The 14,278-nt window shown below is 38.7% G+C and overlaps 1 protein-coding gene across 15 annotated transcripts in view; it reads right to left on the reverse strand.

Annotated features, from left to right (window-relative positions):
* The window catches only part of PDE4D (phosphodiesterase 4D), a 1,645,162-nt gene that overhangs the window by 416,038 nt on the left and 1,214,846 nt on the right, over positions 1–14,278 (reverse strand). Inside the window, exon 1 of one of the 15 annotated variants that reach the window (XM_049857561.1) lies at positions 7,390–10,220. The exons of the other annotated variants lie outside the window; for them this stretch is intronic. Coding sequence (XP_049713518.1) covers positions 7,390–7,478 — 89 coding nt within the window. The 5' untranslated portion in view covers positions 7,479–10,220. Of the gene's footprint in view, positions 1–7,389; positions 10,221–14,278 lie in introns of those variants that run through there. 15 annotated transcript variants of the gene reach the window in all.

A 14,278-nucleotide genomic window follows, 5' to 3' on the forward strand; every position in this document is an offset into this window, starting at 1 on the left:
ATAGTATACCTCATGACCTGAATTTCCTTCTCTATTTCTAGCCTACTTTGGTAATGGCACAGATGATCTTGAATGTTGGAAATGTTTCTTTCAAATTAGAAAAACTTAGCTCATATCTTCTGCAAAAATGCTGTCTACAAAATGGTCCCCATAAAAGCCAGATTGTAGCAGTTGTAGGAAGGGATTTTTAGACTTGTAAATGAAACGCCTTTTCTTAGTTTTACATGGAAGAGTCTTCCTATTATTCAGAGGCCTGTCCTTTCATGGCTGCTGCCCAATTCTACTCTTAAACTCTCCCTTTGTGGTAAGAAGTGGGTCCCAAATCATTCCTCTTGTTGTCTTACTGAAGGCACTTAATGAGATGGGATTTGTACTGAAGTGAGAGGGTTAGGACATTGGAGCAAAGATTTGCATGTAATCACACTGAATGAGTTCTAGCTTTAGGTTTGGCACTATCAAGCTGTATGACCTTGGGGCTTCTCTAAGTCTTCAGATTCTTCAACTATAGGATGAATGAGTGGAGTAGGGGAACCATTGGGTCTCTTTAGTTCTAACATTCCATCTGTTCCCAGGAATGTAGGTGAAAGGATGCAGGGTGTCCCCACACTTGAGGTCTGAAAATATTTGCTGATAGGTTAATTCACTAAGTACATATACATTAAACACTGATTATGTTCCAGGCAAGGAGTCCTGGTGTTGCAGTGGTTAAAGTACTTGGCTGCTATAACTGGTCTAAACCAAAAGCAAAGATGTTTTCTGAAAACAACAGTATGCTTTGAAGGCCAGAGTAGCAAGGAGAGGGGTCTGGGGCCCATGGTTTCAGGGGACATCTGGATCAATTGGTATAAGAAAATGTACTAAGAAAATGTTCTGTATCCCACTTTGGTGAGTGGAATCTGGGGTCTTAAACGTTAGCAAGTAGCTATCTAAGATGAATCAATTGGTCTCAACTCACCTAGAGTGAAGGAAAATGAAGAACACCAAAGACATAAGGTAAAGATGACCCCAAGAGACAGAAAGGGCCACATAAACCATAGACTACATCAGGCTGAGACTGGAAGAACTAGACGGTGCCCAGCTACCACTGATGACTGCCCTGAAAAGGAAAACAACAGTGAATTCCTGATGGAGCAGGAGAACAGTGGGATGCAGATCTCAAATTCTCGTAAAATGACCAGACTTAAAGGTCTGAATGAGACTAGAAGAACCCCGGAGGTTATGGTCTCCGGACCCTCTGTTAGGCCAAGGCTGGAACCATTCCTGAAACCAACTCTTCAGACAGGGATCGGACTGGACTATAAGATAGAAAATGATACTGGTGAGGAGTGAGCTTCTTGGCTCAAGTAGACACATGGAACTATGTGGGTAGCTCCTTTCTGGAGGTTGAGATAAGAAGCCAGAGGGGAACAGAAGCTCGTTGAATGGACACAGGGAATACAGGGTGGAGGGGAGGAGTGTGCTGTCTTATTACAGGGAGAGTAGCTAGGAGAACATAGGAAGGTGTGTATATATATATATATATATGTTTTTGTACGAGACTGACTTGATTTGTACACTTTCACTTAGAACACAGTTAAAAAAGAAAAAAAAAGAGATAAAACACACATACACAAAAGTACTTGGGTGCTAGCTGAAAGATTGATGGCTTGAGCTCACCAGCCGCTCAGCAGGAGAAAGATGTAGCAATCTCCTTCTGTAATGATTTACAGCCTTGGAAGCTCTAAGCGGGTAGTTCTACTCTGTCCTACCGGGTCACTATGAGTTGGAATTGACTCGGCAACAATGGGTATGTTCCAGGCATTCTTCTAGGCATTCAAGATATAGAGGTGGTCAAAAACAAAACAAAAAAACAGATAAAAATCTCTGCTATGGGGAACTTATATTCTACTATTAATAAGAGCTCACATTGGTTTTAGAACTGTATATATGCCAAGTATTTTACATGGCTACCACAACACTCAGGGGCCCTGGTGATGCAGTGGCTAAGAGCTATGGCTGCTAACACAAAAGAATGGCAGTTCAAAGCCACCAGCTACTCCTTGGAAACACTATGGGGCAGTTCTACTGTGTCCCATAGGATTGCTATGAGTTGGAATCAGCTTGAGGGCAACGGGTTTGGTTTTGGTTTTAACACAACCCTCACAACATCAGATTTTATAGATGAAGAAAGTGAGTCACATAATGTTATTTGCCTAGTGTAAGCGACAGTGCTGGAATTGAACCTCAGCCATGTGGCTCTACAGCCAACCAGCTCTCTTTACGCCATACTGCCTTTCAAGGGTGAGATTTTTTGTAAGTGTAAGGTGCTTATACAGTAACTCTTTGTAAGCCAGCTGTATTGCATTATTCTATAACCCAAAATGGCCCCAATGATGAAGATTAGCCTCTAAAAAAATTTGTTGATCTAAGCATGACATAACTAATGAAATTACAAGGAAAACAGAAAATGCTATAAAAGAGGTGGTACATAAGCCTACCTATGTATACATTGTTTCATTTAATCTACAAAATAGTCTTCTGAAATAGGTCTTTTTATTTTCCTTTTATAGATAAGGAAATGGCTCATAGACATTACAGAATTTTCCCAGTTGAGAAAACAGCAGAGTTGGCATTCAATCTTGGTCTCTTTGGCTCTATAGTCAAAGTCCTCCTCCTGTACCATGCTGCCTTACCCCATGATGCACAATGATTATTAACATGGTTGCTATTCTTAGGTATAAATGTTGCCTATAGGGTAGACGCTTTCTCATTTGCAATTTAGCCACTGTTACAATTTGAAATATCATTAAGAAGGTCCATTTAATGCTGAAAACAATGCCAGTAGAATAAATAGACATGACACGGGATGAAGTTGACCTCTCTAGCTCAGAGAATTCTTCTAGCTCCTCTGAACCACCAGCCAAGGAGCAATATTTTGGCAGGAAAATGTAATCACATGACCAGTGTTTCTCTCCAGATGAAATGAGCCAGATGGAAGCCCATAAAGCAAAACCCAGGGAGGGGACAGGAGCAGGTCACATAAAATCATTGATTATTTCCTTTTTTTAAACATAAGAAATACTTTTATATTTTTTTAACTCACTTTAAACCAATATCAATTAAGTTAGAGGACAGTTTAGAAACTATTTTATAAGTTTATATTTTTAACTGATCACTAAGCTTTATTGTCCTAAGTCAAATTACAAGGTTTTCCTTCTTCAGAGAAAGATGCTGAATGGAGGAAGACAGCAAATCATGGAATGAAATAGAATGGAACGGAATGGAATGGAATGGAAGGCACCATAGAATTCCTCCCAGTATGGTGATGAGAGAAGCAGGTCAGGGAACTGGAGGTAGGAGAGTGACTAGTTAGAAGTCCAGGCTCCAGGACAGATGGCTGGGGTCACATTTTGCCTCCTCCCTTTACGTCACATTGGACATGTTTCTTAAACTTTCTCTGCTTAGTTTTCTCATCTGTAAAATGGAAGTAATGATGGACCCACCTGCTGGGGTTGTTTTGGAGATTAAAGGAGAAAATGCACGTCCAGCACCGGGAACACTACCTGACACATAGGAAAAACAAAAACAAAACCACACCCATTGCCATTGATTGAGTCGATTCTGACTCATAGCAACCGTATACCCTGGTGGTGGAGCGGTTAAGTGTTTGGCTGCTAACTAAAAGCTCAGCAGTTCCAATCTTTGGAAACCCTATGGGACAGTTCTACTCTGTCCTATAGGGTCGCTATGAGTTGGGCACATAGTAAGCACCCAATAATATTTGCTCTTAAAGTTCTTATTGGAGACTTTCTGGCCATGTATGTGTGTATTTCTGCTCCCTGAACATCAAATTCTTCTTCTATTATTTGGCGGTAATTATACCCATTCTTTTGATTTAAAGAATTAAATGAGATGATGTTACGGAAGCTGTGGAGCATGACCAGGTCATCCCTCCTGTAAAATCTGAACAGGCTTTGAAACACACACAAAATGCTTTGCAATGGGAGGTATTAATGTGGCAATTACAAAGTCACTTTTAGCATAACTATAAATACGAGTGTTATATGAGAATTTTTTTTTTAATGAGAATGTTTTTAGCCATAATTGATCTATTTAATAGTTTATAGCGACATATATTCTAAATAAAGTCAGATTCATGGACATAGGTAAAATAAAGCCTGGGCATTGTCTTCCTTTTTTCTTGCTTCCTTCCTACCCTCCTTGCCTTCCTACCTTCCTATCATTTTGTTGTCCAGTTGTTCTTCAGCCCAGTGCATTGATTTGTTGGTGACACTCATTTTCTTTTCTAAGACTTGTGATCCAGCCTGCCTTTTCTATTGGACATTATGAGGTTTGATTCGTCAGCAACTGATGCACAACTACTTATATTTTAATATGTCTCTGCTCCTATCTGCTACAATAAAATCTCCAGGTCAAAGTTACAGATTTGAGCATCACTTCCTAAAAGCACAGGGGATGGTTTAAGGTTACCTGGGGCTTCTTGTTTTACCAAAGATTATCTTTTCAGAGCCTGAATGTCATTTGTGCTTTCTTTTCTTTTCTAACCTGCTTGCCAAGTTGTCCTTCATTTTATGTTCAGTATATTTCACATTTAAAAATTTACTTGTTAGCCCCCCCCAGCAGATTTATATATGCTTAAATGTGTTCAAATGTTCACCTGTTTGATGACTCTACTAAAACACTGGGGAGAGAAAGATGTCAAAAGTATTGGCAAAAATGAGATTCGGAGATTTTCTGGGAATTTCGATTGTATAGTATTTTGTGTGATCCCTATCATGATGATGTTGTTAGTTATTGTTGAGTCCATTCCAACTTATGGAGAACCTATGTGTTTGCTACAGAGTAGAACTGGTCCATGTGGTTTTCTTGGCTATAATCTTGAAAGAAGCAAGGCCTTTTCTTGCCCAATACTGCTGGGTGGTTTTGAACAGCCAACTTTTAGTTTAGCAGTTGAACGCAAACTGCTTGCCTCACTTAGGGGCCTTTCCTAAAAGCTCAAGAGGCATGAAAACTAGAAGATACTTTCTGTTTCTGGCCTGAAGAATGCCCCACACTGAAATGTGCCCTGGATGGCTCTCTATTCTATTTGCATAACAGCCATCACCATAGCATCCACATAAAGCTCCTTTGGCCATCTCTCTGTCTTTTTAAGAAGATGGAAAGCAGATAGTTTTGTGATTTGCTCTGGCTGGAAGACAGAGCTATCTCTAGAAGAGTAGCTTTCTATTTAAAGTTTCTTTTGAATATTACTATAATTTTAAACAATAAATCAACATTCAATATTTGTTTCCTAGTTTTCTCTTCTGGGGTTGCCAGGGTGCACAAACTTGCTAAGAGTCTTAGCTCCTTGATTTTTTCTTTGCTTCTCAGATGATGTTGTTTAATTTATTTTATGTATTATATTTATAGCACCAATATAAATTTACTCACCTTGCTTTCTTAAATCTAACATGAGCGCATTATTCCTCTCTCTCTCCCCTAAAACAGATGTGAGAGCATCTGGTTCTAAAGGAATGAGATGGATGTTAACAGGACCTAGGGGGACAAATCAGTGTCTTGTCCTTAAAAGTAGTGCTTAATTTTGTAAGCAGTGCCCTGGCGCCATCGAAAAGCAAATGAATGAGGGATGAAGTCACTGAAGCTCTAGATGAGACTGGCCTAGGATGGCTATTTGGGATGTCATTCTCACCTCTTAACTTGTTACAAAACAGGCTTGTTAAACTACAAACACAGGACATTCAAATACATGGAAAATTCATCCTTAGACATTCTAATGCTGGCTGCATTTCGCAAAGGATCAGAAATTGGCCAAAGGAAAATGAAAATATCTTTGCCAGACCACAAAAGCAAATTTCATAATTTATCTGTGAATTCTACAGTAGCATTTAAGCTGCATTTCTTGAGATTTTGGAAATTCTTTAGTCCACCAAGCTATTGTTTTTACTCTACCCACCAGGTAGATATTTATTATATTTAGGAATTTGTACCAGGTCTCAGTGATGAGGAGAACCTGGAAGCCACCATCAATCGTGACTAGGAGATACATGCGGTCATGTTGACGAATCTTTGGTGACAAGTTCAGAATATGCAACTGGGTGCATAATATGTATGCAGTTAGCACTCAGTAGAATACTAGGCATGTAGCGAGCATGCAACTATGACAAATCAACAGGATTTATAAAATTAATAAAAACAGTACTTAGTTTGTTTTGAAAAGGAAATAAATGAAGGTATACTACCTGTACTTCTAGTTGTAAACTTAATATGCATCCATTGTCAAAGTTTGCTTATATATTGTTACGAGTGAATTTTATACTTTGATTTCTCTGATTTTATAATTCCCTAAAAAATTCCAAGGTCACTATCTTCTTAACTGCCTAAAACAAATAAATAATTTATGAATTATTTTAACCCAAAATTTGAATTTTTTTCTATGTAGGCAAATCAAAACACATTATAACCCAAATTCAGTGCGTATTTCTACATAGGCCTGGCAGCTTCCACGCATGTTGCATTTGGTTTAAATAAGAAAGAACCTGCACTAGAGATTTTGCAGATAATTTCAACTCTATCTGCTTTTGTGGAAATAGCTTTCACTGCTATACACTATAACCAATCAGAAACGAAAACAAATGTGTCAAGAATCAATCTGTTCCTTGTCAATATTTAGAACACTCAAGTAGGAAATCAAAGATTTTTTAGGTGCCTTCTGTCTTTCTAGTTATTTGATGAAAATAAGCTAACTTTGATATAAAAGATATAATTGACAATTTATTGCAACATGAGGTTAAGATTTGTGTGTGTGTGTGTGTGTGTGTGTGTGTGATTTCTAGAAATCTTTAGAAATAAAATATTTACTTCCAAGTCCTGGTACTTAATTCTGTCAGACAAGATTAAAAGTCTGAATTGCCTCCTAGACCCTAAAGATAGTTACACAGATTCCATGAGAATGTTTCCTAGAACACTTATCAACACTGTAGCGTTATTATTTTGTTTGTTAATTTGCTTAATCAAATGAACACCATTTCCTGACATTTAAAGAGTTAACTGAAAGTTAGCACAGTCAATTTTGGCTATATCAAGTTTATTAGAAAAATTAACATTCTTGCTTTCCAAGTAACAGCAACATGAACATTCTTTCAAGTTCATCAATTAACTCTCAAAATCTGCTTTTCAAGTTAGTCAACTGCCTTCTACTTCTGCAGGTTCTCACATGTCCCTGACAACTTTAGGGTTCATACCTAATCAGACAGGTTTTGTATACTGTCATTTTAATCAGCATTATGAGTCCATAGATCAACACAGGCCAAACACTTATTTGCAAGGAGCCTAAAGCTACAGAGGCAGCTGAAAAAATCCTTCCTAGCTACAAGAAGTAAAGAGCAATACCTGTAGGACTTTGCAAAACGCAATCTTGTTTTGGCTCTTGGAGATGGTCCTGGCGCTGTGGCTCCCAAAGGATCCCAAACGAAAGCCATTTGTCAAGAGGGTCCCAAGATCGCCTGGAGCAGCGGGAAGTTAGAGTTGATGCAGGGCCCTGGGGCCGGAGGGCCCTGCACGGAGCTGGAGGCACCGGTGGCTGAGTGAGGGCATTTCCTCTTTGTGGTGGTATGTGCTGACAGAGAGGTGGCAGGCTGGCTGAAGCAGGGCTGGAAGGGATGGTCAAGACTTCCTGCTGCGTGACACTTGCCCTTTGCAACAGAGCTTGCTTCACTCAGCCCTTATCTCATTATTAATGTGAGAAATACTCCCTCATAAATTTGTTTTTATATTTAGCCTTGATTAAACAGCAAAGCCGCATGCCACTCCTGAAGAGCACAATGGACACACACACATTCAGTGAAAGGTATGAGTGAAGTGGGTGAGCCTTTTTATATCAAGTGAGAACTTAAAAAAAAGAAAGCAAATAGAGGGCGTCTTAAGGAAAAAAAAAAAGTCAATACATGCCTATGACTGGAAAATTCGACACAGATTACTGAATTCACACAACCAGCTGCCAAATGTCATTTTTCTTATTTTGACTTCTCTTAGAAGCAAGGATGAACGTGATTGGTAGCAAACTTTTCCCGGACGATTTAATCGCCTAGAAAATACCAGCGCCTCCCTGCAAGTCAGTGTGAGAAGAAAACAAGCAGATCACTTTCAAAGCTTTTGGCAGCTTTTCCCTCATGGAGATACCACATCACCTTGGAAAGCGAATTATAATGAATGACTTTGGCAACAGAGATCAATTTTCTTGTCCATTCTCTATTCCCTAGAAGCATTTCCTAACTCTGAGAAATCCCTTAAAGCAATGTTCTTTCAAATTAAATAAATGAGGAAAGCTAAATCAAGCCTTTCACATGTTTTATGAGTCCAGTATGTTCAGGGGAGGCAAATATTTCCAGATACTGTACTGGAGGAGTCAAAGGGCTCCGATGCCGTCATCCGTCCTCATTGCCGAGTGGTATTTAATGTTAACAGTGCAGTATAATTCCATCAGTCCCTGTCCAAACATTGCCCTGTTGGTGACCTCAAGTGTAAACCAAGGCAGAGCTCCATTTCTGGAGGATAAGATTAGAGAGGCTTGGAGCGCCCCGGAGTGAATTTAACCCACTCTGAACTGAACGGTATTAACCAATAGTTGAGGTCAGTGAACGTCGATATATCCAGCAAATTTTGAGATCCCTGAAGCCCAGTGTAGCTCTTACATACGCACAGTGTTCAAATTCTTCAAGCAGTTTCCTTAAAAATTCAAGTCAGTAAATATGATGCTTATTTTCACAACAGAATCCAGCACACCAGGGGTTCTTCAAAGGGCTGAAGGTGCGCTATCAGCTTTGGGATGAGTAATAAAAACATTTTCACGGTTTCATCTCTTTGTTATCTGACATGTGGGCTAAAAGAGAGTGGGTGAGTGATAGCTACCCTGAACAGCAGCAGTCTAGGAGGGGCCACTGACAGCTCAAAATTAAATACATTTTCTTAGAATCAACTTGCAATATTTTAGTGCCTCCCAAACTCTTGCCTTTTTGTTTTTGTAAAGGGCTCCACATTTCCCATGAGCCTGGTATTCTTTGAGAAGGACTGTGAAGGCACCTACACATATGCCAACCTACCCCTCTGGTGTATGAAATTCCAATATTATCATTTCCTTACTTCATATTATTTAACTTCCATTTGGGGTCTCTTAGGAGATACAGATACTTCTGGCAGAGTTAACATAGAGCTGAGCAACTTGGCATTTAGTAGCATGGCTTCATCTGAGACTGAAGCCAGACAGTATAAGGGAACTGGGAGTCTGGGAAAGGAGGGGAGGAGTCCCAGAAAGCTGGTGGGTGGGGTCGGTTGGTGAGGCAAATGGAAGAAGGGAAGGAAGACACAAAGACACAAGCGGAAGAGCAGGAGGGATGGTATTGGCAAAGATCTACTTTCTTTACCTTCCATGCCATACAAACCTCTCATTCTATCTGGTAGCCTTTTAAATTTTGGAGGTTGTCATGGATTGAATTCTGTCCTCCCAAAATATCTACCAATTTGGCTAGGTCATCATTCCCCGTACTGTGTGATTGTCTACCATCTTTTTCATCTGATGTGATTTTCCTATGTGTTGTAAATCCTATCTCTATGTTGTTAATGAGATGGGATTAGTGGCAGTTATGTAAACTCAATCTACAAGATTAATCTACAGTTTAAGCCAATCTCTCTTTTGAGATACAAAACAGAGAAGCAAGTAGAGACAGGGAGACTTCATATCACCAAGAAGCACTGGGAGCATGGCATATTCTTTGGACCTGCGGTATCTGTGCTGAAAAGCTCCTTGACTGAGGAAGATCGATGACAAGGGCCTCCCCCCAGAGCTGACAGAGAAAGAAAGCCTTCCCATGGAGCTGGCATACTGAATTTGGGCTTCTAGCCTCCTTAACTATGAGATAATAAATTTCTGTTTGTTAAAGCCATCCACCTGTAGTATTTCTGTTATAGCAGCACTAGATAACTGCATCATTGGTTCCTGATATTGCAAACTGCAGTCTATGTATATAGCCTTGGACAAGGAAAGACAGTACTTGCATAGTTATCCCAATTTACTTATCATGGCAAGATGGACCCTATTTACCCATCCAGGCTAAAGCCAGCAACAGGCGTTTCGACTAATAATGAACTGTCTTTATTGCCTTACCAATTTATGTTTTTTAAAAAGTGTTTTTAAAAACTGGTAACTAATTCATAAAACATAAGGACCTACTAATAATACAGAATGAAGATACTACAGAGGGAAGATTGTCCAACTTTTTCTGAAAGAAATGTACAATGAAGGCAAAACAAATTTGCCTTTTTCGTTATTGCAAAATATATCCTCCCCCCCTCCGCCCCTGCCACCCCGTTCTGAAAAGCAGACATCTAGAACAGTGGTGGATTCGAACTCCTGACCTTTTGGTTAGCAGCCATAGCACTTAACCATTATGCAACAGTCAAGCAAGATAAACAATGGAACTAAAAATGCAAAATTATGACCAGGAAAATGGACGTTTTAGCCCTTTTTCCTAATGTGAAACTGGATAAAGACACAGGAAGTATCTGCTAGTATTAATGATATTTTCTCCTTAAAAGTATACTTATCACCTCTTTCCCATTTCTTCTGTATAGTCATGCATAATCCCTCTTAGGTTATCAGGTCTCAACAAGGCCGTAGAAATAAACTAACTATTTCTGAGATTAATGACGAACAGAATTAAGCCTTGATCTCAAATATAAATACCAATATCATTGTGAGGGACTGGCTAGTACTTCATAGACACGAGAATCCAGGCAATTGAGGAAAAAAAAAAGTCAAAAAAGATGTTTGCCTAGAATGAACTTCTGCTGTCATTTCTATTGTAACCAGCTGTCTTAGTCATCTAGTGCTGCTATAACAGAAATACCACAAGTGGATGGCTTTAACAAAGAGAAATTTATTTCTTCACTGTAAAGTAGGCTAAAAGTGTCAGCTCCAGGGTATGGCTTTCTCTCTGTCGGCTTTCTCGTCAATCTTCCCCCAGACTAGTAGCTTCTCCCTGCAGGGACCCCAGGTGCTCTGCTCCTGGAACTGCTTTCTTGGTGGTATGAGGTCCCCCCTCTCTGCTAGCTTCCCTTTCCTTTTATCTCTTGAGAGATAAAAGGTGGTGTAGGCCACATACCAGGGAAACTCCCTTTACATCCAATCAGGGATGTGACCTGGTAAGAGTGTTACAATCCCACCCTAATCTCCTTTAACATAAAATTACAATCACAAAATGGGGGACAACCACAGAATACTGGAAATCATGGCCTAACCAAGTTGATGTACACATTTTGGGGGGGACATAATTCAATCCATGACACCAGCTGTTCAGAACTTTTACTTTATGGGTAACAGGAAGCCTGGTGGCACAGTGGTTTAGAGCTTGGCTGCTAACTAAAAGGTTGGCAGTTCAAATCCACCAGCCACTCCTTGGAAACCCTACAGGGTGGTTCTACTCCATCCTATAGGGTTGCTATGAGTAGGAATCGCCTGGAGGGCAATAAAAAAAAAAAAATGGGTAAAGGGTAAGGAAATTAAGCATTTTTTGAATATTTTAATTATTGTGATGTTCTTCAGCATTTATTATAGCACAAGAATTTAGTAAAAGCATGTTTGGACTGTAATGAGAGATTTCCATTTCTGAAACAAACACATCTTTTTTAAGTTAAAAGCAAAACTTACATCACAGGGAAAAACAGAGCCTAAAATCTAAACATTGCTCCTACCCAATACGTATCTACACAATTCCTGTCCCCCATAAATTCTCAATAAAATGCCCACCTTCTGCCAATAACTTAGATCTTATATTCTGCAGAGCTCTAAATAAAGAATCTTCTTTGCCTCTTAAATATTTCTATGATTTTGGTTTCAAGATTCCAGATGTTACAAACGGCAAATTTGGGTTTTGGTTTCTGACATAGAAAACTGAGAACTTCCTTTATTGGAGACAGCTACTATGAAACAAATTGAAACTCATAAATTTAAAAGTGAGAAAATTTAAACATAATCCACATAGGCAGTTACTTACACATCAAGTCATCATTGACAAGTGGAAGGAGGTTGGGTTTGAGCTAAACTTTAGAGAAACAAAGAGTTACATTAGTGAGTTTGTGTTATGTTAAAATACATTGCCTCAGGAAACCAGAGCAGGCAGACAGATGGGTTTAAGGATAATGCTGTATTTTGAAATGGTCACTGGTCACAGACTCAAAACCAGCAGAAGTTAATGAATAAAAAACAGTTTTATTTATCAGCTACCTCTGATAAGAGTTTCATTGTAATAATTGTTTTCAGAGTGATCCATTGCAAAAGAGCATGGCAAAAGGAAGTTTAGCAACTGGACTTGTACACTTTTGAAAACTAATATTCATTCAGTACAAGTAATTGTGACTTCAACAGGGGTTATTTATTATATGAATTTATTACAACAATCAACTATAAGTCATTTCCCCAAATGGAAATGTGGAAAAATAATGCTAGCAATTTCTTTGAATTGCTTTCAAATATTCCTTCTAAACCTTTTATGTGTCTACTTGATTCAGAGGTCAACTATTCCATGTTCTAAAATGAGGGGACAATTGTAAGTGGGAACACAGTGGAAAGCTAAGAGAATTTAAATTACCCCACAGTCTTAAGAGCATTAAAGAAGTATGCTCTGCGTTTTTAAGCTTCTACAAACACATCTTTTACTCAAAAAGTCCAAGGATGCCTTCTAGACTAAAAAGGTCAAAACACTGTCAAAATAAAATTTAAAAGACTCAAATAAACTGAACGGTATCCCATGTTCATGGACTGGAAGGCATACTGCAGTTAAGATTGAAATTTGCAATGTGATCTATAGATTCAGAATCAACTCCTTTCAAAATCCTAGCTAGTATTTTCCAGAAATTGATAATCTGAATAGAAAATTCATATGGAAATACAAATGGCCAGAATAGCCAAAACGGTCTTGAAAAAGGACAAGGCTTCAGTAATCAAGATATTGTGGTACTGATATAAGGACAGACATATAGATAAATGGAATAGAATAGAATTCAGAGTCCATAAAGAAATCCTCACATTTTGACTAAGTGATTTTCAACAATGGTGCTTAGACAATTCATTGAGGAAAAACAGTCTTTTCAACTAATGGTGCTGGGATAGTTGGCTATCCTCATACAAAAGAATAAGGCTGGATTCCTTCCTCATTCCGTATACAAAAATTAATTCAAAATGGCTCATAGATCTGATGTTAGAGTTAAGGTTATAAAACTCTCAGTAGAAAACTTAGGAGTAAACCTTCATGACCTTCATTAAGCAATGATTTATTAGATATAATAACTAACACAACAAAAGAAAAAAAGAGATAAACTAAATTTCATCAAAGTTTAAAATTTTTGCACCACAAAAGATAATAAAAAAAGAAAACAAATGGAAAGACAACACTCAGAAATGTAAGAACATATTTAAGTCATGAAATCTTATAAGGTGCTTATATCCAGAATATGTAAAGAGATCTTACAACTCAACAATAAAAAGAAAGATAAGGCAATGGAAAAAATGGACAGAAAATTTAAGTAGACATATCCTCAAAGAAGCACATGTGTTATAGGTTGAATCGTTTCCCCAAAACAGATATGTTGATGTTCTAACTCCTGGTACCTGTTGATGTGAACTTGTTTGGAAATAGGATCTTTGAAGGTGTTATCTGCTAAGTCAATATGAGTTCATACTGGAGTGAAGTAAGACCTAATCCAATCGGAGTGCTGTCTATTAAACAGAACAGATGCAGAGACACATGAGGGGAGACAGCTAGGTGAAGATGCATCTACAAGCCAAGAAACAACTGGGGTTACTAGAAACTGGAAGAGATAAGGAGGGATTTCTCCTTAGAAGAGACAGAGTATGGCCCTGCCAGCACCCTGAATTTGAACTCCGAGCCTCCAGAACTGTAAGACGAGTCTCTGTTCCTGTAAGCCACCTAATTTGTGGTACTGTGTTATGGCTAAAAAATCCAAATCTGTTGCCTTTGACTCAATTCTGACTCATAGCAACCCTATAAGACGGAGTAGAACTGACCCACTGGGTTTCCATAAGTGGCTGGTGGATTCGAGCGGCTGACCATTTCTTTAGCAGCCAAGTTCTTAACTGCTACTTTGTTATGGCAGACCAGGGAAGCTAATATGACATGAAAAATTGCTCAGTGTCATTAGACATTAAGGAATTGGAAGTCAAATCACAATGAAGTACCACTTTAGGTTCACTAGGATGGCTAAAATA

This window comes from Elephas maximus, chromosome 2, assembly GCF_024166365.1.
Source record: "Elephas maximus indicus isolate mEleMax1 chromosome 2, mEleMax1 primary haplotype, whole genome shotgun sequence".
Taxonomy (NCBI): domain Eukaryota; kingdom Metazoa; phylum Chordata; class Mammalia; order Proboscidea; family Elephantidae; genus Elephas; species Elephas maximus.